Raw genomic sequence first — 27,020 nt, forward strand, 5'->3', positions numbered from 1 at the left:
ATTTTGGGTGATTTGTGCCTTTGACTTTTCTGTGGGATTGAACCATACACGTGGCCTTTGCTCCTCACGGGCAAACATGAGCCCTGGGTGCCCATGATCATGTCACGAGTCTAATGGTGTATAGGTGTATAATTGGTAATCAATGCTATTTAGTTTACTTTGTGGTGGTGTTAATGTTATGGCTGATTGGTGTACACTCAGGTTTGTACACACCTCAATAAACCAATCCTTTCCATGATATTAAGGCTTTTTTAATCTAAAAGATTATTATTAGTATTGTAACATTATTGATTCCAAAATGTTATATTAAATGTAAATAAATTAACCAGTGTTTATGTATTAAAGCATTCCACAGGTGCTTTAGGAAATGTGGATTTTTTTACTAGATTAGAAAAAGTATCTCTCATGAAGCTAGTGAGTTTCATTGCAGTTAATGCAGAGCTTTCGTTAATATTTTGGTCACTGCATACTGGTGCGATAAGTGTTATTTAGGAACTAGCAAGAATTTTGTAAATATGTTAAAAAATGTGATAATATTTCTATCCCCCTAACAGTGATTAAATCCTCATGTAGCTATTACATATTGATATTATGTCTGTTACTGCAATGAATTATGCACTTTGCATAAATATATTTAATAATCCTAAACGACCTAAACCTAAAATCATTAGGTTTGTTGATCATGTTAATTCATTATAAAAAAATAAAATAAAATAAACACACACACACACACACACACACACACACACATATGATATTTTTTATAGTATGAGTAGGTGAGCCCAAACACTTGACTGGCACACTAAAAGCTTTAAATCATCAAAAAATGTCAAGCTGTTTTTCATATTGTTTTCTAATATTTATTTCATTTCAAAATTAAAATCTTCTCCTTTGCTCTTCTGCCCAACTTCTGCAGCCTGGAATCCCATTCACTGCCAACACATTGAGTGTCAGAATTCAATAAATAAGCCTGCAGTGAAGGTACGATGGAAACTGATCTACTAAACTTTACTCCTTTGAGTATATACAGTATGCAGTACCATGTATCTTGTATAAATATATAACTCCCCCCCCCATATAACTTTACTTATATTTTTTGTAAAAAAAAAAAAAAAAAGGTATTTAATAGAAACCATTCGAATTTCTGTGATGGTTTGTATATTAGGCTTTTATTGTGTTTGTTTTTTAGCAAGGTAAGCATAGCAAGCATTATAAGCAAGAAGGCCAACAAACCTAAGAGTTAACGTTATACCACTAATTAACATAATGGCATGAATACCTTAATCATACAGAGAGAACATTGTTGCATACCTTTATCTTTTGCACGTTTCTTGTCGTTTTCTTTTTTTCCTAAATTGGGCACCTGACAGCTTTGGCCTTTTTCTCTCCATTACTGTGTTCACCCAACGCTGTCACTCCTGACCAGAAGTCAAGACTAAACTAATTCACCTCCACGTCATAATCGGTTTTACGATTTCACACAATTAAATAAATGAAAAAAGTGCTAATTATTGGTCAGTGTTTATAATATTTTGAATAAAACCTGCGTTATCTGTAAGAAAGTCAGGTGTCACTGACATAATTTAGCCCCGGTCCCTCCTTGTCCGCTTCATTTAGGAGAGGTGAACTGTACTCTCCAGGGGCGGCACAGGTATCATAGATAATAGAAAACCGCTTAGCGGCACAGATTTTTTTTTTTTTCTGCCCCGTTCATCCATGCCTAAAACCGCCACTGCTTATACCTTTACAAGCATGCGTACCCCCCTCAACCACCTCACACACACACACTTACAAGCACACATCGCTGATAATGTCTGTATCCATATATCCTTCTCCGTCAGTATTGACTCAGCTTGTACACCGAAGTGAGAACGAAACAGGAGTAGACATGCCCCGCATTTCAATTACTACAGGCCTGAGAGGGGGCAGTGCGTTCTGGGCTGGAGGTGGGGGAGCTTAATTGGAAGAGATGACCCGGTGCTGCCGGAGGATGGGGTCATCGCATGGGTAGAAGCGCTCTGTAAATTACTGGCCATTTTATTAAGAGCTGCAGCCCAACTACTGACCCTTGTCATTAAACAGTATTTCAGGACTTCAATAAGGCAATTAATTTAATCCAACATATTGCAGTGTGCATGTGCGTGTGACATTTCAACCTCAAACGATTCAGATAATGTAAAAAAACAAACAAAAGATACATGTTACATGGTAGACGATTAATGTGCATCTTACTGATGGTCTTTTCTTTTTGTTAATAATGTCTCATTTGCGTGACAGTTATAATAATATGGGCCTGGAGTCCAGTAACATGCCTGTTTTTTTCCACTCAGATGTGCATCGACCCGACTCTCTCGGTTGCTCTGGGAGACAAGCCTCCTCCTCTGTATATCTGTGAGGAATGTAGTCAGAGGATTGCAGGGTAGGCTTTATTTATTAGGTACACTCTAGGTACATAGTGATCTGTGATTGAGTGTCTGACCGGTTATGATGTTTGCTCACATGAGTCGTTACCAAGGTTATATTATCCCCTCTTTGCCAGCAGTCTGTAACATTACCATTGTTAATTAAACAGCTGTGGGTTTTACCTGTTCATTAATCTTGCCGTTCATGTGGCATTATCTTGTAAATGACCTGTAACACTGTGTAAAGAGATGCTGAAAGAGACACAAAATTAATTCAGAGTAAACAGGATGGTTGGTGAAGTGAAACAAAGTTGTTTTTAAACCAATCTTATGAGGTATACATTTTTCATGTCTGTCTTGGTGTTTTTTTTTTTTTTTTTTGCATCTTTAGAGACCATGCAGAGTGGCTGGTTGATGTGCTCTTACCTCAAGGTCAGCCTTATTATTCATATGATAGATATTTCATCTTGAATAATAACATGGGTATGTTATTATCTTATAGACACAAAGTCAATAATTCTGGTTAAACACAATGGTTTTGTTTAGACATGCATAGCACAAGTATGGTAACCATCTGAATTGAGCTATGGTGGCGGTACATACTGTATAACATTTTGGATATTAAGGATGTTCTTTCACAAATTTATATTTTGATACAAGAATAATACAAGCGTAATAACAATATGCTATATTTTTTACACAGCTGAAATATCTGCTATATGTCAGAAAAAGGTATGGTCCTCAAAAATAATATTTGATGTCTTTTACAGTATGTTGTTGTTTTTCGGAAAATGTCATCATGTCACTGGGACATATTTTTTTCAGCATGGGAATGAGTCATTCATGTGTAAAGTTATGTTATTCTAAATATAATTAGAATGTTTCATTTTATTTTTGTCTTTTTACACAGAATGCACCCTAAAAATTATATTCAGTTCGCACATTCTGTATTTAGACTGGCTCTCATTGTGTCTGCGACTATTCTTGTGACTTGCATGGTGGTTGCCATGGCAGTCAGGATCTCATCTGTAATAGATATAATCAGCTCACATTCTTACATCTGCATGCTTGTTGGTGCCTCTTGTGAAGTCTAATATGCTGCCTCAGCCTGTGGATCTGTAGCAACAGTACATTTAAAAGGTTCGACAATAACCTAGTCTAAATGTTACTGTAGAATCATTTTAGATCAACAAGCACTACATAAAGTGAATACATTTAATATTTCTAAAGAATACGTCTATTAAATAATTCTGTAATTACTATCAATGTACCAGGAAAGAAATGTAATAAGCTCAAATATATTAATGCTAATTGAATGCTTGTGATTTTACAGTACATTTATCATATCATGATGGAATTGTATAAAAGCCTTGATGATGTGTGTCTTGGAAAAGCTTCCTTGCTGTGTTTTCACGGTGAGCTAGCAAGCAGTGGGTGGTAATCTCAGGTACACTGCCTAAAACACTCACACAGTGTTTTCACATGATGCAGCTGCCCTGAAGATTACAGTGCTTTGCTCATTTTTAATCCACAATCTTTTAAATAGGCTTTGTCTTTTATATAACGCAATGTTCTTTTGACTATTATGTGTACTGGGCCAGGGTTCTCATTTAGATATGTGCCGTTAAAGTGTACTTGTTTGCCTGTACACCTTTAGGAAACAGAAAATAATAACATTAGTAATTTAAATTTATACTAATACTGGTATTCAGAAACAATTCAATTATTTTGAAGGACGTCTTTAAGACAGTTTGCTGCAGTAATCATTTGTACTGCCATGTCCGTTCTTCTCTGCCAGATGGAACCAGAATTATATAAAATGTAATACTCATATTACTACGCGATTCTGCATATCAAGAATGCTATTAGGGAGTGCTCAGATGTTCTGTCCTTGACCATGCTTTTTTATTTTTGTGGACATACTGTACATTATTCTGTTTTTTTTTTTTTTGCGTCCCTGCATACACATATAGCTTATAAATAGCTATGTTTCTGTTTCGTGACATGGATGGATGTTATTGATTTCTCTTCCTCGTACCACCTCCTTCTGTTTCTCTGTCTCACCCTGTCTTTGATTTACTTACTCTCTCTTTCTTTCTCCCTCTCTGGCTCGCTCTTGCTCTGTTTCTGGCCAACAGAACTGCAGCTCTCATGTGAGGCGGGCTGTTGTCACCTGCTTCTCGGCCGGCTGCTGCGGTCGGCATGGCAACCGGCCCGTGCGCTACTGCAAGCGTTGCCATGTCAACCACCACAGCAATGAGGTGGGTGCTTCAGCAGAGACTCATCTGTACCAGACATCTCCTCCCCCCATCAACACGCGTGAGTGCGGAGCCGAGGAGCTCGTCTGCACCGTGGAATCTGTCATCAGGTACCCAAGCTGTCTGCAATGACCAGCATTCAGTCTGAAACTATATGACGCCTATGGGATCTGCATAATAACACACTTTTATGTAACCCAGAATCACTACATTTTAATTTCTTTTAAAAAAATTGTACAGTCTTGGATTTCTGGTATTAAGCTAGTATTTCTAATTAAGCAAATCAGTAGTATGTTATAAAGTGTTTGTGCTAAATATAACATTATTCATTTATTTATCAGTTCAAGTTCAAAATTGAGAGTATTTTACTGCATTATTAGCTGTATGATGCATTGTGTCATTAGGTCTTTCCTGTCATTTGTCTTACGTTGTGTCAGCCTGTTAAAAGAGGCAGAGATCCATGCAGAGCAGCGGGAGTTTGAGATGAACCGACGGCGTCAGATGGGCCTCTCCACTTCCCACCATTCTCTGGACAACCTCGAATTTGACAACAAAGAGGATGACCAGCATGATCAAAGACTGCTCAGTCAGTTTGGCATCTGGCTCTTGGTAAGGATATACCCACTCTACGTATGTGTGTATGATGCTCATACATGTGCATGCTGTTGGATTCTATGGGGAAAAAATATATATACTTGAATACTGAAAGAATTTTATTTGTATAATAATTTCATTATTACCAATACTAAATTACTAAGGTTATAACTCTTGATTACCAAAATTACTCAAACACAATCATATAACTATTCCATTTACCAATATAGTCACTTGACAAATACCATATTAATAACATTAATAAACTTATACTGCTAACAAATTACAAAAGCATCCTTTTATCCTCCATTTCCATCCTTCCATTCCCTTGATCTTGGTTCAGGTGAGCCTGTGTACCCCCAGTGAGAACACACCCACTGAAAGTCTTGCCCGTTTGGTTAGCATGGTTTTCCAGTGGTTTCACTCCACTGCCTACATGATGGACGATGAAGTAGGCAGTCTAGTGGAGAAGCTCAAACCGCAGTTTGTAACAAAGTGGCTGAAGACTGTCTGCGATGTGCGTTTTGATGTCATGGTCATGTGCCTTTTGCCCAAGCCAGTGGAATTTGCCCGGGTAAGAAGAGGTTCTGACTTTCCCATAATGGCTTGCTTATATGGATTTATGCTGTCTTCAGACCGAGTGTGTGTGTGTGTGTGTGTGTGTGTGTGTGTGTGTGTGTGTTTGTGTGGCTGGATATGTGTGCTTACAGGTGGGTGGCTACTGGGATAAATCCTGCAGTACAGTTTCACAGCTCAAGGAGGGCCTGAACAGAATCCTGTGTTTAATCCCCTATAATGTGATTAGCCAGCCACTTTGGGAGTGTTTTATGCCTGAATGGCTGGAGGCCATACGAACTGAAGTGCCAGACAACCAGCTGAAAGAGTTCCGGGAAGTCCTTAGGTATATTATTGACTGCCAATATGAATTATTTGGTTTATTACTAACTTTAGAACTCTCCATATTATAACCTTCTTGGGATTACAGTTAACTTTTTATCTTTACTCAATATTGTTAAAAATGGTATAATCCAAAGCTACATGGTTTCTATAGCCTGGTTTTGTAGCATGGGTCGAATATTAACCTCATTGCTGAAAAAATAAACATGCATTAAAAACAAGTCAGTCACATCATATTTTATGTGTACTTTTTGCTCTAAGCACACTTCAATCCAGCTGTAAATTAGAATCATCTGACCATAGTGGGTCTTAGTTTTAGGCAAGTATAACCTCAGATGAACAACAATGTATAACGTTTTCTACTGTGCAATCATTTATTAAAAAAAAAATTAAGTCAAAAAGTAACAATATGTGTGCAATATTCTAGGTATTCCCCATATTGCTTTCACAGGATTTAAGGGGGAAGGTGCAGCCAAGTGTTGTTAAACATCAGCTCTTGATTAATTGATCATCCATAAGTGTGCAGACCTCTATAAAGAAGTTTTGACAGTTTGCTGGTCTGTGGATGCGTGTTATCACAATGCGAAGTAGAAAGACATAAGCAATAAGCTTTTAGAGAAGCAATTGTTGCTGCACATCAATCTGAAAAAGGTTATAAAATCATTTGCAAGTGAAATGGTTATTCACAATTAAAAAAAGATCATTTATAAAGGGAAGTGTTCCAATCTTCTTGAATCATCCCAGGAGTGGAGGTCCCAACACATTAACCCCAAGGTCAGACTGTGCAATGTTTAGAGAAATAGAAAAAAAAAACAAGAGCTACATCCCAGACCCTGCAGGCCTGTTAAATGTTAAGTGTAAAACTTCCGGAAAGGCACAATTAGAAAAAGACAAATAATGGTTTGTTTGCAATGGTTCCCAGGAGAAAGCCTTTTCTATCTAAACAGAACACGGAAGCACAACCAAGTTTCGGCAAACCTGCATCTGACCAAACCACATTCTGGAACAATGTCCTATGGACTCCAAAGTGGAGTTGGTTTGGGCTTGTTTTTGCAGCTACATGTCCTCGGCACCTTGCAGTCATCAAGTTGACCATGAACTTTTCTGTATACCACAGTATGTTATAGGCAAATGTGAGAGGCATCTGTCTGAAACTTGTTCGAATTTGGTTATGCAACAGGACAATAATCCTGAAGAATCAAGGTTTTGAAATGGCCAAGTCAATTCCGTTTGGAATTCAATCTAATGCTTGTCCAGACTGCAACCCAACTAAATGCTGCTGCAGGACCTTAATTGAGCTGTTAATAAGCAAATACTCAAAAATCTCAATAAACTGAAACAATTTAGTTAAGAAGAATGGGCAAAAATTATTTCACATCAATGTAAGAGACTGATAAAGTCGTACAGGAAATTAACTCTTGAACCATGAGGTGTACTTAGTATTGCCCACATGTTATTTTCTTTTTGGCGAAAATTATTTTTTGAGAAATAAATAATAGCATGGTTATATGTTATATGTTGTTTGTCTGAGATTGTATTTGCCCAATACTAATATCCGCTAAGATCAGATGATTTTTGTTATGTTTTTATACACAATATAGAGATAAAAGATAGGGTATTAAATTTTACATGTTGTGTGTGTGTGTGTGTGTGCATGTGTGTATTATTTTCATGTGTGATTAACACTTAACTGTTAACGCATGGCTTAAAGAAACCTCAGAGGTGGTCTCACTTTGCCTGTCTTCGTTACCATGGCAACAATAGCACCAACTAGGTGCCATGACCTTCATCCCAAATAAGGTCAAACACGGAACCCCCTTTGGCTGTGTGGAATTATTTCTGTACTGAGCAGCCTTATAGAGGTTATTATTAATGAGAAGACAGCAGTTTGAATGCCTTTAGCAAAATCTCTTGTCCTCATTCGTCTCATCTACAAAAAACCCTCTATGAGTTTATGTTCTGGATTAATTAAGTCTCTTCATCTGACCTGAAGTTAATGTTGAAAGTAAAAATGTTTCCTTCTTTTTTTTTTTTTTTGCTTTATTGTGAAGCAGGTGTGGTCATATTGCTCCTTCTCACATTTCTCTATATTTCTTCCTATAGCAAGATGTTTGATATAGAACTATGTCCACTGCCCTTTTCAATGGAGGAGATGTTCGGTTTCATAAGTTGCAGATTTACTGGATATCCTGCATCTGTACAGGAACAAGCCTTACTTTGGCTACATGTGAGTATTTATATATGCATGTATGTTAGAATACCACACATGTCCAGAACAATCGTCCATAGTCACTGAGATAGGCACAGTAACAATCCCCTGACCTTGATCTGTTTTCTTGTCAACTTTAAAATTTAAGTTTGTGCATGCCATGTGCCTATTTTGGGAGGATTATGGGAAAATATATATAAAGAGATGACACATGCTGAGTATGGATCTGGGTCAGTGGTATCGTGAGACAAACACAGTGAGCCAAAGATCCCAGATTTGAGCCTTTGATGTCACATTTTTAGCTCCTGGCTTTTCCTGGTGCATTCTACATGCAGTCAGTAGAGAGCCTCATCTTTAGGTCCATCACTGTCATTTTATGTAAGAAGAATGAGCATTTGTACATTTGCAAACATCCTTTTCAGAAAACTGCAGTGATGGTTAACCTAAAGCTAAACATTATTTGGACATTCATTGACCCAGCTTTTAAAAAGTGTTTGCATATATTTAAGCATATATTTTTGTGCTTGCATTCAATCTAATGCTTGATATATGTATTATCATGCAGATAATGTTTCATAGTACAGTATATATTTTATGACTTAATGTGTGCAGGTGCTGTCTGAGCTGGACATTGTTGTGCCCCTGCAACTCTTGATTGGCATGTTCTCAGATGGTGTGAATTCCGTAAAAGAGCTGGCCAATCAAAGAAGGAATCGAGGCACGGACCTGACAGGAAATACTGGGGCAAGAAGGGTATAACTCATATTTCTTAACTCGATTAGGCTCTGTATAATCGAAATGATGCATTAAATAATAACTATAGTAATAAACACTGCCAATGTGCAGGTTTTTGTGCAGTCTGCAGAGCCTGCTCAATTATTGGGTGCAATATTAAAGGGAGGCTGGTTGTCATGACAACAAGGCGAAGACTAAATATAGTCTCTTTTAAAAGGCTTGATTACTGGCAAGCACATGATATATCCAAACACCACTGGATTACCGAATGAAAAAATGAATAGTGCTTTTATTTAAAAAAATATATTATTTTGAAAGACACCTTAAAGCAGAATCATTTGTTTATAAGGAGGCTGAATGTAATTTGTAGTGATCTTGATGTGCTTCTCTGTACATAGGTGAGCGTGGTGTCAGATCCTGGTAGAAGGGGGCATAACAACACCTTAAGTCCTTTTCCCAGTCCATTTCGAAGCCCATTCCGTAGCCCCTTGCGCTGTAGCCCTTTTAAAAACTTGGGTCATGCCACAGGTAACTGTGCTCTGGACTTGGACTGTGATGATGATGACATGAACCTAGGCTGCTTCATCCTCATGTTTGACCTCATTCTTAAACAGGTGACCAATGTAGTTGGACTTTAAATGTCACTGTTTTCCCACATAATTTATCTTTTAAAGAAACACAGATGATTCCAATGTTTGTGTAGATGGAGCTTCAGGATGATGGAGTGACTCTGGGAATGGAAGGCAGCCTGGGTAGAGACATTGTAGGGATCATTAACAGTGTGTTCCAGGCACCCTGGGGTGGCTCACACACCTGCCAGAAGGACGAGAAGGCTATGGAATGCAGCCTGTGCCAGTCCAGTATCCTCTGCTACCAACTGGGCTGTGAGCTCCTCCAGAGACTAACACCGCCTGAGGAGATCCGGCTGGTGGTGAGACAGACATACATAAATCATACCGACACTGATGTAGTATATAGTAGCATGTAGTAAATAAAGTAGTCTTTTTTGCTTTTTCTAACAGGAGCCTGCAGACAGTCTTGAGGAAAGTCTGATATTTCCAAGATCTGAACAGTGTCTCAAACCAGAGAATGGCAAAGAAGAGGGAGCCAATCAGGACAATAATGAAAACCAGAGAGATTCCCTTGATAATCAACGTACGTCTGTGTGCACAAAAGTAGATACTGTAACATGGAGCAACCAGCAATATTAGATCACATTTGATCACTTGTTTTTTTTTAAATGCAAACCACAACCCTGCCATAAACCATGAGGCTCATGTTGCTTGATTCTTAGAAGTTTTGAAAATATAATTATAATTTAATGTTCCATTACATTTTTCTCTTTTCCATAGCTTTAAAGAGTAATACAGAGAGGAAATTCTCCTACCAGCAGCTCCCAGCTTCTCTCAGACTTATTTACACCATGCTCCAGGTAAAGATCTGATTCTTCTGTTTTACACACCAGGCTTTTTATTTATTTTTAAGATTTCTAAAAAGGTCTGTTTTCTTCCTGTAGGAGATGGCTAAATTTGAGGAGCCAGACATCCTTTACAATATGTTGAACTGTTTAAGAATCCTGTGTCTGCATGGAGAGTGCCTGTATCTCGCCCGCAAAGACCACCCTCAGTTTCTGGCTTACGTTCAAGAGAAGATGCTTATTCCCAGGTAATAATAAATAGGAAGCAGATAGTTAATAACTAATATTTTACCTTTCATAACTCATATAAATTTGCATATAAAATAAACCTATAAAACCTATAAATCTGCATTACAAAAAGTACAAAATGGTCCATGAAAGAAAACAAAAATGTGTTTCTGTCATTGTTTATGTGTGTACTGTGCATTATCTGCTCTGGTGCCCAGGCTGTGGTCCATGCTGAAGTCTGAGTTCTGCCAGCTGGCCTCCCTAGCGGTGCCTCAGCTGCTACATGCTCTCTCGCTGTCCCATGGCGCTGATATTTTCTGGAAATTGGTGGACAACAGCTTCAACAGCAAGGACTGGAAGATTCGATTTGAAGCAGGTCAGCTCCATGTGCAAGCCTGGTCTTGCTTTTTTTCCTGTTGACTGTCTTGAAGCAGTGGCGTTCTGTCATTGATCCTAGTATGAAAAATGAGATCAATATGTCAATATGCTGAAATTGGTGTGTGTGTGTGTTTTTTTTAATCATGCTTTAGTGTTCCCTTTTTGCGTACTCCTTTGTAGATCTCCATTTTATAATCTGTGATGGTGTTGTGTGTGTGTGTGTGTGTGTGTGTGTGTGTGTGTGAGAGAGAGAGAGAGAGCTTATTCTCTATTCGTTGCTATGGTTACTGGACTGCCTCCTAAAGCATTGCGAAATTGTTGGATTAAAGGGGCCTCTTATGATGATGAGAAGCTATGACTCTGTACAGGAAGTGAGAGGATGTTAGACATGATCATTACAGAGTGTAGCTATGATTTTGGTAGATTTAATGAAGTTGAAACAGTGTAAACAATCTACAACATTATACAATATAAATATGCCTCAGTTCTTCTTCTTGGGGTTTTCTAAATCAAATCTTTCATTGAAGCCAATCAGAGATATCGAGCACTACAGAACTAAAGCTTTTGCATTTTTAGATGTGTGACTGAAAGATGTTTCTGCAGCACCATTCAGTGTGACTTCTTTCGTTCGGTGTTACTGTCCTTAACCATATGATATCCAAGATTAATAAAGAATTGGTTAAAGGCAATTATTTCTTGATTAACTGAATCATGTGTGTTAATCCGTTGTAGGTGAGACTCCTGTTTGTCGAACACCACATCCTACTCATTACACCCAATAGTGGATTGGTTAGAAATAACGTAATATATCTTAGGGACTACTGAAACCACATGGGGATTTGAGTGCCCTTTTCAGACACAAGAACTGGGTTATGGATGCGTGTTAGGTTAACACCAAAATCATACACATATATTATACATATACATTTAAACATCAGCAGTCAAGCATTGCTGTCTAACAGTGTGAAATAACCACAGAATTTCATTCTGAAATGTAAGTTTTTGACTGTAAAATATATATTAAATGCGATTTGAAGCCAGTGTTGAATATGGCACTTTTACTTAAATAATAATGTCTTTCTTTTAAAGTCCAAGAAATGTTTTTTTTTTTCCCACATAGAGAACATCTTAATTAAAAACACAGCTTTAATGCTTGCTCAGTGTGTTTCTTAAACATTGGGAACTTTAATTGACGAAAACCCTAAACATTCTTACATCTTACATTCTTGCAAAAATAAAAAAAAACATCTTAGGAATAAAAACTAATATCTTTTACGAATATATAGTGACTGGCTTCAGAAGCCCACTGCCTATGACTATAGCTCAGTGGTTAAGGCGTTGGATTACGGTTCGGAAGATCCCAGGTTCAAACCCCACAACCACCAAGGTGCCACTGTTGGGCCCTTGAGCAAGGCCCTTAACTGCTCAGATGGGTAATGAGATAAAAATGTAAGTCACTCTGGATTAGAGCGTCTGCCAAATGCCTAATTGTAAATGTGACTATAGTGCGCCATCTATTGATGCATTAGGTCACGTGAAATCCACGGCATGACTTTATGGGATTTTTTTAATAGATGAGTATTCCACTATACGGTTATAGGTCAGAATAATTAATGGAAAGGGCCTTTTACTAAATTAGTAACTGAACTGTAAGTATGCTTGTTTCCAGTGGAGAGAGTTGCAGTGCTGTGTCGCTTTCTGGACATTGGCTCAGTTACTAAAAGCCACGTGTTGAAATATTCACTGGCTCATGCTTTCTGCTGCTTTCTGGCCAGTATTGAGGATGTCAACCCTGCTGTGGCCACCAGAGCCAGGTTACTCCTAGACACCCTTAAAAGACCATCATTGCAGGTGCATACACACACACACACACACACACACACACACACACACACACACACACACACACACACACACACACACACACACACACACACACACAACAGATATTAAAATTAAACCAAACAATAAAAAATAACATTAAAGAATCATTTAAATACTGTTTAAGAATATATTTGCTGCATTTTTATGATATTGTTTTTGAGTATGTGTTTATTTCCCCATCAGGCCCTGTGTCTGTGCTTGGACTTCCAGTTTGACACAGTTGTGAGGGACCGTCCCATAATTTTGAGCAAACTGCTTTTGTTGCACTCTCTAAAACATGATATCCCAGCACTGAGCTGGGAGTTTTTTGTTAATCGTTTTGAGACACTGTCCCTAGAGGCTCAGCTACACCTGGACTGCAACAAAGAATTTCCTTTCCCTACAAGTAAGCATATTTATATCTGTGTATCACACCTCTGTGTGTAATAATCATGGCTCCAAGACATTTTTTCTTGTTGCACAGATGCATCTTTTGCCTCACACACATACATTTTTAATGCAGTTAGAATTGTGACATTGTGTTGCTTTAGTGACAGTCTGTTCTCCTCCTTTATAACCGAAGCCATCACTGCAGTGCGGACTAATACAGCCAATCTAAGCGATGCAGCTATGTGGAAGATCAGACGAGCTCGCTTCGCACGGAATCGGCAGAAGAGCGTCCGCTCGCTCAGAGACAGTGTGAAGGGGACATCAGACTCAAAACGTGCCTTTTCCCTCCCTGAGACATTTTGTGTCAAGCTGCGTGAGTCGACTCACTTATCTGTCCCTGAACCTGCCTGGTTCACTTTCTTCTCTTCTACATTCATCTTTCTGCTGCCTCACTCACCACAGTGTTAGAATGTATTAATAATTTATTACAGTGTCACTTTGTGTGTTTCAACACTATGGTGATGGCACACAACACTGAGTTCTAGAAAAAAGCTCACAGTTAGCCACATATGATTTTATAGATAGTATAAGTACAATTTCTACTATAAATCTCTACTATAATTTTTCACCTGTATGCTTACAATCCCAAATTTTGATCTTTAGAACTAGGCAATATTTTGCTGTTGATGTCTGAATCATTAGATCAATTGTGGTTGAATAGTGTATAATTATTTTTCCATGTATGATTTCTTAGCTCTAAGGCTTACAAGACAAGAGCACTCTGCACCCACGCTTGGCGATATGCTTGAGAAGGTCTTGCCAGGTAATTAATTTTGCCAACTAATAGTGGATTACATGAATAAATTAAAAACCTTATAAACGATGCAGTATTATGAGGCGAATCATTCACAGTTTATTTGTTAAGCAGATAATCACATCATCAGTGCATTGATGTAGGTTTGTTTTCCATGTATTTTGCTTTGCTTACCCACATACCACCTGTTATTTTGAAGATTGGTTAAATATTTGCTATATTGATGGCATATCTCACAGTCCTTATCAGAGACATTTAGAGTGATAACCTTAAAATTAAATCAACCTGGTCGTTCATCCACATTAACCTTTAGATGAATCACTGGGCTAAATTTAGCTCTCATGTCTTATGACTCAGTTTATATTCCGAAGCCCTCCAATCAGATGCTGAAGTTGTAATCCTCCACTTTCTGCAGCCCATCTGCCAGGCCAAAGCTCTCCTCCTGAAAACGACTCAATAATCAAGGACCTTCTGCCTGAGGACACTGGCATAGACCACCAAACTGTTCACCAGCTTATCATGGTGCTCATGAAGTTCATGGCAAAGGATAAGAGCAGTGCAGAGACTGACATTGGCAGTGCCAAAGCCTTCAATACCGTCAAAAGGCACCTGTATGTATTGCTAGGCTATGATCAGCAGATCGGGTGTTTTATGATAGCACCACAGAAGATGCGTTCCTCCACCTGCTTCAACGCATTTATTGCTGGCATTGCACAGGTGAGAAATTGACTAGTCCTTTATTAACAGACTGGTTATTAAAATCTAATAAATATTTACAAATCAGAAAAATAAAAAAGTATATATTCAATTAAATACTACCATTTCATCTACAGAGTGGCCCAAAAGTCTCAACACATACACTATATTGCCAAAAGTATTCACTCACCTGCCTTCACATGCATAGGAACTTAAGTAACATCCAATTCTTAATCCATAGAGTTTAATATGATGTTGGCCCACCCTTTAAAGGTATAACAGCTTCAACTCCCCTGGGAAGGCTTTCCACAAAGTTTAGGCGTGGCTTTATGGGAATTCTTGACCATTCTTTCAGAAGCGAGGTCAGTGAGGTTTGTGAGGTCAGACTCTGATGTTGGACAAGAAGGCCTGGCTCGCAGTCTCCGCTCTAATTCATCCCAAAGGTGTTTTATCATGTTGAGTTCAGTCGAGTTCTTCCACACTGAACTCATTAATCCATGTCTTTAGATTAGATAAGATTCAACTTTATTGTCATTACACATGTACAAGTTTAGGTCTAACCAGAAGTGCAATTAGCAGAAGTGCAACAGAAACAACAGAAAGTGCAGGATAAAGGTACAAGTTCTAAATACACCTAAAAGGGGTATGTGCAGGGAGAAGCTATGGGTAACTATTACAGAATGATATTATGTGAGCATAATAAACAGATTGGTAGTAATTATACTTATACATTTACAACAGTATATACAAGTTACTATTAACTGTAGTCAGGAATTTGCAAATAGATATGAACATAATATACAGGTTGCTATTTTCTATAGACATTTCTTTATGGACCTTGCTTTGCACACTGGTGCACAGTCATGTTGGAAATGGTGTTGGGTTGTTTTTCAGGAGTTGGGCTCGGCCCCTTAGTTCCAGTGAAATGAACTCTTCATGCTTAAGCATACCAAGACATTTTGTACAACTGCCTGTTCCCAACTTTATGCAAATAGTTTGGGGATGGCGCATTTTTTTTCCAACATGACTGCGCACAAGTGTCTTCTCATCCAACATCAGTGTCTGACCTCACATATGTGCTCCTATACTTAGGTTTACTCCTAAACCTTGTGGAAAGCCTTTCCAGAAGAGTTAAAGCTGTTATAGCTGCAAAGGGTGGGCCAACAAAAAAACCCTGTGGATTTAAAATTGGATGTTACTCAAGTTTATATGCATGTGAAGGCAGGCGAGCAAATACTTTTGGTGGTACAGTGTATGAAAAATTAAAATCCTTTAAATGATGTGTTAACACAACTGTTTTTTTTTTTGTTTTTTTTTACATGTATTTACCTAATTATGTTAATGTATGGAAACATTTGGGACATCCTGTATCATGTCGATTTTTCTATAAGGTGATGGATTACAATATCGGTTTGGGAAAGCAGTTGCTGCCCCTTGTGGTCCAGGTGCTGAAGTACTGCACATGCCCTCAACTTAGACCTAACTTCCAGGAGGCACCACGTTGCTCACTTTGGGCTCTGAGACCACACATCAGGCAGATGTGGCTCAAAGCCTTACTTGTTATCCTTTACAAGGTATAGAATTTATTTCTCTTCAGACAGACTATTTTTTTTTTATCAATGGTTCTTTGTTATAGATGTTACAGATGTTTTCATTTATGCTTTGTTATTTTTGAGTCAAGTATTTTAAATCCCCAAACATTACTTTTTTAATCAAAAGTAAAATTTTACAATGAAGAAAGCATCTTACTGTACATATCTTACATAACAGACCACATATGAGCAAATCTTCATATAAAAGTACACAAACTGTACTTGAGGCTACTGATGCATTTTTAAAAAGCAAAGTGTTGCCACACTATATACTGTATTCCCTTTGTTTATTATTGTATACCGCCTTTTCTAATATTTTTTATTTAGGTAGAAATATTTAATGACAATTTTGAAGGCATATTTGTTTTTGCAAGTCATCTGCACAGTGTTTTATATTGGTTTATTATGAACAAGTACAGATATGCTGACAGATGGCATGCATATTTTAGGGAATGTAACAAATGTGTTTGTGTTTATATTTTTTGTTGTTAAGCCACATATTTTACATCAAGAATATACATTTATAGCACATCAACTGGTTTATTATGCATCTTAAAGCACACATTAAATCAATCAATCAATAATAACTAAAGGTAAAACTAATAGCAACAGTACAGGGATATCTATCTATCTATCTATCTATCTATCTATCTATCTATCTATCTATCTATCTATACTGTATATATGTTTATATATACTGTATATATGCTTATATATGTATATATATAAAATCCAATATATACATAAGCAAATAAATAAATAAGAAACAGTACATGAAAAAGGACCCTGACTTTAAATTGTCTCTCACACACACACACACAAACACACAAACACACACACACACACACACACACACACACACACAGTTGCACAAGCAAGTTATAATAGTCTAATTGTCAAATATCAACAGCGTAAATCAGCTATAAGAGGTTTGATAATTAGAATATTCATAAGACAACTAGCAAAATCTATATGGGACATCCTGGAAAACAGGAGTTTAAGGAGTTAAAAATCATGACGATGATGTGAATGTAATCACTGTACTCATTGGTTATTTCTTTTTAAGTTCTCTGCATATTTTTCTGTTGTAGTATCCATACAGAGACATGGATGTAAGTAAAGAGGTTGTGCTGCACCTGATCCACATCACCATCAACACCCTAAATGCACAATACCACAGCTGCAGACCTCATGCCTCAGCTGGCCCGCTCTACAGTGACACCTCCAACATTAGCCGCTATAGTGAGAAGGAAAAGGGTAAAATTATATTAACACTGTGAGCATTACAAATCACAAGGTGCAGAATGACGAGCAGTCATTCTTGGTTTAAAATAATTGTGTTTTGTTTTTTTGCCATGGCTGGCTTTGCAGAGGAGGATAGTGTGTTTGATGAATCAGACATTCATGACACTCCCACTGGAGCGGGCAACAAAGAATCACAGACGTTCTTTGCTCGGCTTAAGAGGATTGGAGGCAGCAAGTCCGTCAAATATCAGCCTGTGGACCTCAATGCTCAAAGAAGTAGGTGTCTGCATAGTATGGATGTAGTGAATCATGCAGCATTTTACCATTATGGACATTCACACAAATGAGTAACTAACTTTGTTTACTAAATTTTAGTGGAAGCCATACAAAGTGAATTTTGCATAATAGTTGCCCTATAAGGCAATCATCTAAGCTATACAATCTGTTCCAGGTGAGATTGAGTTGGCAGAGTACAGAGAGGCAGGAACCCTACAGGACAGTCTGCAGCACCCAGCACGAGAGGACAGTACCAGTAAGAAGAAGCGACTACAGGCCATGCACAAACAGAAATCGCTTGACATCGCCAACACAGACTCCATCCTTTTCAACCTCGATGAACACCGGCGTAAATCCTGCATTGACCGCTGTGACTTGCAAGGGCCTCCTCCTCCACCACCCTCGTGTTCTAGCTCAACAACTAGACAGTCACGCAGGTCAGAGCGACGTGCCAAGGAATCTTCAGAAGGATCCAATCTCCATTTCGATAACGTCAGGCCTGTTATTCCAGAGGTGCGTCTGAGCTGTATGGAGACGTTTGAGGATAGATCTGCAGGGCTCGACTCTCCACTGGTCATTTCCAGTGACCCTGCTCATGGTAAAGAAGAGGGTGACCTGATTGATCTCTCTTCAGACTGCACTTCTATACCAGAGAAGCGCTCCATTCTTTCACTCTCCGACAGTGACTCCCTGGTCTTCGAGCTCCTTCCCCCACTGCGCATTGTTGAAAGTGATGAAGACTTGTTTGAGGCACTTTCAAAACCACCAGTCGGAATGCAGATTAAATCTGAGCATCCGTCACCATCATCCGCCAGCACTATTCTGCGTTTATCTCCCCTTGTTCAAGTGAGTGTGGAGGATTGTTCTAAAGGAAGGACAAGCAAATCTACCAGCCCTGCCAGAGGGAGTCCTGTGCAGGCAGCTGAGAGCAGAAATCGCTCTGTAACCCCTACTGCCTCGCTGGAACTCCCAGATCCCTCATATCATCCAGGTTTAGAGAGTCCCATGACCCTGAAGCAGAAAAGAGACCTGTTAAGAAAGTCACCACATGTACCGGACACATCTGTGGATGATGGGTATGTGCAGCATGATGACAAAACAGGAGGAAGCCCGTCAAATAAATCTGTATATCTCAACATACCCGAGGATACACTGGAAAGCCTGGACCCACTGAAAGTCAACAGAGAGGAAGAAGGAAGAGGACACAATGAGGATGAGAATGATGCTGAAGATGATGAGGATACTGGTGATGAGCGAGAGAGTGAACCAAAGCCAGAAGATGAAAGCGACGAGGCTGAGTTCAAGATCCAGATTGTACCCCGTCAGCGTAAACAGAGGAAGATTGCGGTCAGTGCTATCCAGAGAGAATACCTGGACATTTCGTTCAGCACTATGGACAAGATGGGAGAGCAGAACACAGACTCTGGTAAACAATTGTGTGACACTGCAGTTTCCTTTTTTCTGACATTTATTATGTCATGAACTATGACATTTGTTTATTTTTAGATTTTTTTTTTGTTTGTTTTAGTTTTTTTCAACATGTAATATATATCCACTCAATAATATAGATAACAGTCAATAAAATCATATGGGCTCAACATATTAGTAAGAAATAAATCCTTTTTATAAACCTCCTCAATTGCCTTGCAGATCTCAAAGCTCTGTCCAAACTGGAAAAACCTCGAGAGTCAGCCTCAGCCCCAGCACTTGAAGCCACAATTCCAGAAACAAGCAACCGCTCCTCAGTAACAAGTAGGAGATAAATACATTTTCATCTATTACATATCCATTATATAGTACTTCTGGCTCATCAAGCTGTTTTGACACATTCATTCGACCATACATAGATACAGTACACACACACAGTACATATCCTATATATAACGTACTGTATATAACGAATATCATATTCATGGTAAACAATATCTTCTTTTATTGGATCCATCTATAATCATTGCATTTATTGTACATAACTCATTCATTTGCATATGCAAATAATTTTATCATGGTGTATATATCTTCCTTCTTTATAACCATCTATAATCATTGTACAGTGGTGTCAAAAACTATTTGCCCCCTTCCTGATTTCTTATTCTTTTGCATGTTTGTCACATTTAAATGTTTCGGCTCATCAAAAAACGTTAACTATTAGTCAAAGATAACATAATTGAACACAAAATGCAGTTTTTAAATGATGGTTTTTTTTATTTAGGGAGAAAAAAAATCCAAACCTACATGGCCCTGTGTAAAAAAGTGATTGCCCCCCTTGTTAAAAATGTGGTTTATCACACCTGAGTTAAATTTCTGTAGTCACCCCCAGGCCTGATTACTGCCAGACCTGTTTCAATCAAGAAATCACTTAAATAGGAGCTACCTGACACAGAGAAGTAGACCAAAAGCACCTCAAAAGCTAGACATCATGCCAAGATCCAAAGAAATTCAGGAACAAATGAGAACAAAAGTAATTGAGATCTAAGGTTATGAAGCCATTTCTAAAGCCTTGGGGACTCCAGCGAACCACAGTGAGAGCCATTATCCACAAATGGCAAAAACATGGAACCTTCCCATGATTGCCAAGACTTTTGGGAAAATACCTTGTGGACCGACGAGACAAAAGTTGAACTTTTTGGAAGGTGCGTGTCCCGTTACATCTGGCGTAAAAGTAACACAGCATTTCAGAAAAAGAACATCATACCAACAGTAAAATATGGTGGTGGTAGTGTGATGGTCTGGGGTTGTTTTGCTGCTTCAGGACCTGAAAGGCTTGCTGTGATAGATGGAACCATGAATTCTACTGTCTACCAAAAAATCCTGAAGGAGAATGTCCGGCCATCTGTTCGTCAACTCAAGCTGAAGCGATCTTGGGTGCTGCAGCAGGACAATGACCCAAAACACACCAGCAAATCCACCTCTGAATGGCTAAAGAAAAACAAAATGAAGACTTTGGAGTGGCCTAGTCAAAGTCCTGACCTGAATCCAATTGGAATGTTGTGGCATGACCTTAAAAAGGCGGTTCATGCTAGAAAACCCTCAAATAAAGCTGAATTACAACAATTTTGCAAAGACGAGTGGGCCAAAATTCCTCCAGAGCACTGTAAAAGACTCCTTGCAAGTTATCGCAAACGCTTGATTGCAGTTATTGCTGCTAAGGGTGGCCCAACCAGTTATTAGGTTCAGGGGGCAATTACTTTTTCACACAGGGCCACAGTAGGTTTTTTTTCTCCCTAAATAATAAAAACCATCATTTAAAAACTGCATTTTGTGTTTACTTGTGTTATCTTTGACTAATAGTTAAATGTGTTTGATGATCAGAAACATTTGTGTGACAAACATGCAAAAGAATAAGAAATCAGGAAGGGGGCAAATAGTTTTTCACACCACTGTATATATATCACTCAGTGTATATAAATCCTTCTCTGTATACTGTTTACACATGCAAATTTTTATCATGGTTTACAATATCACGCTTCATTGCACCTACCTATAAACATTTGCATTTATTGTATATAACTCCTTCACTGTTTACTACTAATACCCCTATCTTACCTACGCGGAATCGTGCGGTGACCGTAAGTACGGTTCATCATTTACTACCACAAGTTTTGGCGCTGTGATTACCTTTCCACCTTTCCGCGCGTCGGTCCTCATGGACCTTGCAGAACTTTGTGGAACGTCAGATGATCACTCGTGGCAGCTTACAGTTCCTAACACCGCTTTTAACCGCGAGTCAAACCGCATAGGTGAGATAGGGGTATAACAGCAAGCATAACGGGGCAGGTTATAGGGAGCGGGTTATCGGGGGCGGGGCTTATAGGACGACTTTCACACACACACACACTAACGGAATCACTGCTGTCTGGCTCACGGATTACATAAATTGTCTGAATAACGGATTAGATTTTTAAAAATATAACTAAATAATTTATAGGTTACTGTGTGGCTTAACAAACAAAAAACTGCTCAGGTACTGGCATGAAAATGAAAGTGAAAAACATGCCAAAAATAAGAGTCAAAAGAAAAGGCCTTTAAAAGGCCTGGAAAACTATCATCAAGACTATATTAAAAATACAAGAAAGTCTGACTCTTTGGAAGCAAAATATGAATTAATGAGAGGTGGCTCAAGGCTTTTGCATAGTACTGTAGATGATTTTCTAAGATTAAACTAAGTACAATTCGTGTCAGGCAAAAGGACAAGTGTTAATTACTGCATGTGTTAAATTTCAATAAAATTAAATTTTCATTATGCTAATTAATAAAATGATTGAATTATAAAATTATACACAGTAAATGCCACAGTATTTCTGAGTGGCTTTGCTCTATTAAATAAATTCATTGTTTGTATTCATTAACAAGTCCACTGTACTGCCTCATTTGTCTGGAGAATGTAAATGTATTTAAATATTAGTTTTTCTTTACTTAGATGCCTTTCTGCATCTTTATTTATGTCTGACAGCTCAGTACCGTCAGACGAAGCGAGGCTCTCTGGGAGCTGTGACAATGAGTCAGCTAATGAAGAGGCAGCTGGAACATCAGTCCAGCGCTCCACACAATATCAGCACTTGGGAAACAGGTTCTTACCCACACTGTGTAAAAACAAATAGTATAAAAATAGTATTAAAAAATAAGTGCTTACATTCCGGTAACAGAAAACACTTGCCAGTGATTAAACACACGCAGTTCAGGCTGGTACAACATTTCAGGAAGTCCCGATACTGAACAATAATAATTTTGTCCTGCCAGGTCTCACTAAGACCAGCCTGCTGTCAGCTCCTAGTACAGTCAGCATGTTTGTGCCTGCACCAGAGGACTTTAATGATGAGCAACCAACCAATATGGCTGACAGGTGGATTTACTTCATTTGTACATGCATGCTTGTTTGTTTATTGCTATAAATATATATTTTTGTGTACTTTATTATGATTATCCATTTTATAAATTCACTTTAGTCCTTTTTTAATGAAACTTCTTTGATGTCTCAGAAACAGAATAAGGTACAAAACGGTTACTCAAAGTACTAGGCTGCATTACAGTTCAAGCATTTAATGTGGGGATGCATAACTTTAATTTCTGATTTGAAGCTGATCATTTAATTTTAGGTCCAAATATTGCTTTGATATCAACACACCATGGGCACTGAGACACAGGCACTTCTCTTTCCATTACTTGTCAGTGGCTACACTTTGCTCATGAGTCCAATTCATGGCACATTGTGCTCATTTACTGTATAATGACTATGCTTGCTTTGCTAATACTGCTTTGCCAGTTCAGGTCAGCTGCCCTTGTATCCTCTGTTATGTGTAGATACTGTCTAGCTGCCAAGCTATCTTTAATAAACCTTGACATCTTTTTCCTGGCAGCACATGGCAGCAGCCAGCATAAACACAGCTAAATGTTCCTGTGGACCCAGATTTCTTAATATTAATTAAATTAGTAATTTAGTCATCAAGTACAAAATTTATTTCAAACTGTTATTGTGTGTCTTAAAGGCACTACATGGTCTGACTTCACAATACATTAGCAATATAATTAGTACTTATTGCATGGAATTTCAATCTACTTTTAAATTATGTTCATGATTAAAACAAAATATGACAATACATTTTCTGTAGCAGCCCTTAGACTGTAGAATACACTACCTTTGAGAGTAAGATCAGGTTAAATTTTCTGACATGATAAACCTTGCCTTAAAATTCAGCTTTTTCCTGGACATGTGATTGTATTTAACTGTTAATTTTAATGTTATGTGTTTACTTATAAGGGGACTTATACTATGTATATTATATTATGTTTTATGGTGTTTTTAATTTAGTTTTATTTTGTCCTATCTTTTGCTATAATGTTTCTTTTTCATCTCGGTTACTCTTAGCTGTATAGCCCTTTGGTCAGCTTTGGCCTCTTTAAATGTGCTTTAGAAATAAAGTGAATTGAATCGAATTTAGGTATGGCAGAATGGTGGCACAGCGGTTGGGGGTTTATCATATTGTTCTTTGTGTAAATTTTGCTTGGTCAGTTTTCTCTAAGCACTTTGGATTCCTCCCACAGTATGAAAATAATGGGCCTAGGTTGATTGGTGTTTCCTAATTGCCTAAATACAGTAGTGTGATTGGGTTTAATGCACTCTGTTACCCTACATAGTTTAATAAATTAATTAATTTAGGTAATATTATCAGTATTAATATCAAGGATTACCAAAAATCATGTATTTTACTTGTACTTGTTTTTGTACAATTTAATATCAATGCTTGTGTATTTATATGGATAGGTGTCGAGACTGTGGTGCTGTTTTAGAAGAGTATGATGAAGAAACCCTGGCTTTGGCTGTAGTCGTTCTCTCCATGTTTACACATCTGAGTCCGGACCTGGCCGCTCCACTGCTCCTTGACATCATGCAATCAGTGGGCAGGTAGTGTGTAACAGCACACATCAACCAACAGCCTACACTGCACAGGACATTGTGCACATTACAACAATCTTCTGTTTTTATATTAACAAAAGGACATAAAACTGCATAGTGTGAAATTAAATATTCTAGCCGAAAAAAACATAATGCTTGGCTGAAAATGAAAAAAGTCTTTCACTCCATATGTTCTACAAATATGTTTTGTTTTATAGGTTGGCATCCAGTGCCAGTTACTCAGGCCAGGCGGAAAGGTAGCCGGTTGTGTATTTGTCTTTGTGTGTATGTGTCTAGGCTGTACGCCCTGAGTGCGTATGTTATTATGTGTACTCTGCAACTTATATATGTGTGTTGATAATTTAAGCATGCTGATCCCTGGTAATGCTGCCGGTGTAGCTAAGCAGTTCCTGCGCTGTGTGCTCCATCAGCTCGCCCCCAATGGCATCCTGCCACAGCTATTCCAGAGCAACATCAAAGGTAACCAAACATCTGCTCATGCATACTTAAAAAACACTCCTAATACACACTGAACACACAGAAAAAAAGAAAAAAAAAAAAACCACTGACAAAACAATGTATAATAAATCGTAAATAAAGCATAGTATAATATAGTAAATACTGTGTAACAGTGTTTGTTTGTTTTTTCAGATGGAAGCTTCCTCCGCACATTGGCCACATCTCTCATTGATTTCAATGAATTAAGTTCTGTAGCAGCATTAAGCCAACTTCTTGAGGTAGGTGCAAAAATAATTCTGGCATTTTGGAATTATAGTACAAAAACAAAAATGGGGCACAATATCACAGATCTAGATTTAAATATATATATATATATATATATATATATATATATATATATATATATATATATATGAAAACAACATCAGCAAAAGTGAATTTGAAAAGACCACTGCACCTACTTATTTCTAAAGCCATATCTTTTATTGCTTTCATGTGTTCGCCCTAACATAAGCTCACTAATTCCTGGCCATGAAAATAGTAACGAGGCGAGAAACAACCTAAAATGGCGTATGTCCAACCAAATTAGTAATATGCCAGCATTATACCACTAGTCTTTGCTGGCACGTGTGAAGTCCAGATGGACCCACCCACTAGGGCACACAGTAGGAGGCAATTACAACACTGTAGGTGTTAACACTGGGAATCTTAATGTGTAAGATTTTGACATAAAGCCATTTTTTTGGTCCTATTAGCTGTTCGATTGGACCTCTGACAGTATAAAGTACATACAACCTACCAATAGATGGCACTCTTGTCAAAAGGTCAAATATAATTTTCAGCATCTGCTTTTAGGTGAAAATGCATTACATTTATTATGAATATGAAGTTTTCTAATTATAAGTTAAAAATTTCTTTAAATTTTAGTTCATAAACCCTCAATTGCAAATTATTGTATTCTGTTTCTATTTTTAAATGCTGTATATATGTATAATTTGTCTGTTTGCTAAACAGAGCACAGTGTTTAATATAGTACATGAATGTTCCTTATTCGATTTCAATTCCTTGACGTAATGTCTTGATATGTGTTTTGCTTGTAGGGTTTGAACAATAAAAAGAATTTGCCTGCAGGGGGCACAATGCTCCACTGCTTGGATAATATCGCCTCGTTCATGGAGGCTCTTCCCATGGACTCCCCTAGTAATCTCTGGACAACCATTTGTAACCAGTTCCAAACCTTTCTGACCAAGCTTCCTGCTGTGCTTCCTTTAAAGGTATTTAGGCGTCTTGGCTATTTAGCATTTATATTCACTGTGCACAACTTAACTTTTTTTTTCTCTCTCTCCCAATTGGATTCTCTGGTTAAGTATCCACTGGACTCCAGCCTGAGAATCATCATCTGCTTACTCAAGATTCCAACTACTAGTGCAACCAGAGTAAGCTCATTTAAGTGTAGTTTGAATGTGCACTTAACACAAAGATAATTTCATACTTGTTTGAGAAAAAGGTTTTAAATGAGAATGATGAATTTAAAGGAATTACATTTACCGTGAGTGCTGGAGGGTTTACTTACTGGAGAGCAAGACTAAGATGTCGATCTGAATCTTTCCGCCAGAGTTTGCTGGAGCCGTCCTCTAAACTGCTGAGCTTTGTTATTCAGTATGGCGTCTTTAGCCTCTCGTATCTTGTCGAACTCTGTGGCCTTTGCTACAAGACCTTCAATAAGGTAAGAGAACGATCAATAGGGATACAGTGTGTGGGTTTCTTATAGCACTGTGGAAAATGGAAACATTCATTTATTTATGATGTATATTGTAATGGACAGCTTCGAAGCGGTTTTAGTTGTGTTTTATCCTTGACCACTATCTGTGATTAGTACTTAGTGTGCTAAATGTAGAACTTTATTTTTAAGTCCCTTCATTGTCTAATGAGGACTTCTCAATTGAGCTGTGAATATTTAAACAATTCTCTCACAAGAACATTCTCATGTACGTATACTTGATTAACAATGACAAAATGCACCTACTGAGCACCCTGGATATAAATGCACCCTTCCTTTCATGGTGAAATATGGTCTCCCTCTTACATTACCTCTTCCTACCTACGAATTGAAGCATTCCATCAGTGTCTATTGATTTTCAGATTTTAGAAAGCACATCCAGAGGATGAGGTA

The 27,020-nt window shown here is 38.0% G+C and overlaps 1 protein-coding gene across 2 annotated transcripts in view; it reads left to right on the forward strand.

Annotated features, from left to right (window-relative positions):
- Positions 1-27,020, forward strand: part of LOC128536235 (protein unc-79 homolog) — a 40,140-nt gene that overhangs the window by 9,636 nt on the left and 3,484 nt on the right. Inside the window, exons 8-42 of one of the 2 annotated variants that reach the window (XM_053510410.1) lie at positions 917-981; positions 2,331-2,419; positions 2,794-2,834; positions 3,106-3,134; positions 4,541-4,770; positions 5,098-5,269; positions 5,598-5,828; positions 5,965-6,155; positions 8,255-8,378; positions 8,973-9,113; positions 9,494-9,709; positions 9,799-10,026; positions 10,118-10,250; positions 10,448-10,527; positions 10,612-10,760; positions 10,959-11,116; positions 12,788-12,969; positions 13,186-13,387; positions 13,565-13,744; positions 14,126-14,194; positions 14,601-14,902; positions 16,273-16,455; positions 17,565-17,730; positions 17,845-17,994; positions 18,170-19,420; positions 19,645-19,746; positions 22,448-22,564; positions 22,735-22,837; positions 24,257-24,397; positions 24,607-24,645; positions 24,756-24,868; positions 25,040-25,125; positions 25,948-26,121; positions 26,215-26,283; positions 26,463-26,573. In XM_053510410.1, coding sequence (XP_053366385.1) covers positions 917-981; positions 2,331-2,419; positions 2,794-2,834; positions 3,106-3,134; positions 4,541-4,770; positions 5,098-5,269; positions 5,598-5,828; positions 5,965-6,155; positions 8,255-8,378; positions 8,973-9,113; positions 9,494-9,709; positions 9,799-10,026; positions 10,118-10,250; positions 10,448-10,527; positions 10,612-10,760; positions 10,959-11,116; positions 12,788-12,969; positions 13,186-13,387; positions 13,565-13,744; positions 14,126-14,194; positions 14,601-14,902; positions 16,273-16,455; positions 17,565-17,730; positions 17,845-17,994; positions 18,170-19,420; positions 19,645-19,746; positions 22,448-22,564; positions 22,735-22,837; positions 24,257-24,397; positions 24,607-24,645; positions 24,756-24,868; positions 25,040-25,125; positions 25,948-26,121; positions 26,215-26,283; positions 26,463-26,573 — 6,017 coding nt within the window. The remainder of the gene's footprint in view (positions 1-916; positions 982-2,330; positions 2,420-2,793; positions 2,835-3,105; positions 3,135-4,540; positions 4,771-5,097; positions 5,270-5,597; positions 5,829-5,964; positions 6,156-8,254; positions 8,379-8,972; positions 9,114-9,493; positions 9,710-9,798; positions 10,027-10,117; positions 10,251-10,447; positions 10,528-10,611; positions 10,761-10,958; positions 11,117-12,787; positions 12,970-13,185; positions 13,388-13,564; positions 13,745-14,125; positions 14,195-14,600; positions 14,903-16,272; positions 16,456-17,564; positions 17,731-17,844; positions 17,995-18,169; positions 19,421-19,644; positions 19,747-22,447; positions 22,565-22,734; positions 22,838-24,256; positions 24,398-24,606; positions 24,646-24,755; positions 24,869-25,039; positions 25,126-25,947; positions 26,122-26,214; positions 26,284-26,462; positions 26,574-27,020) is intronic. The other variant, XM_053510411.1, reaches the window with a different exon arrangement.

This window comes from Clarias gariepinus, chromosome 13 (assembly GCF_024256425.1).
Source record: "Clarias gariepinus isolate MV-2021 ecotype Netherlands chromosome 13, CGAR_prim_01v2, whole genome shotgun sequence".
Classification (NCBI taxonomy): domain Eukaryota; kingdom Metazoa; phylum Chordata; class Actinopteri; order Siluriformes; family Clariidae; genus Clarias; species Clarias gariepinus.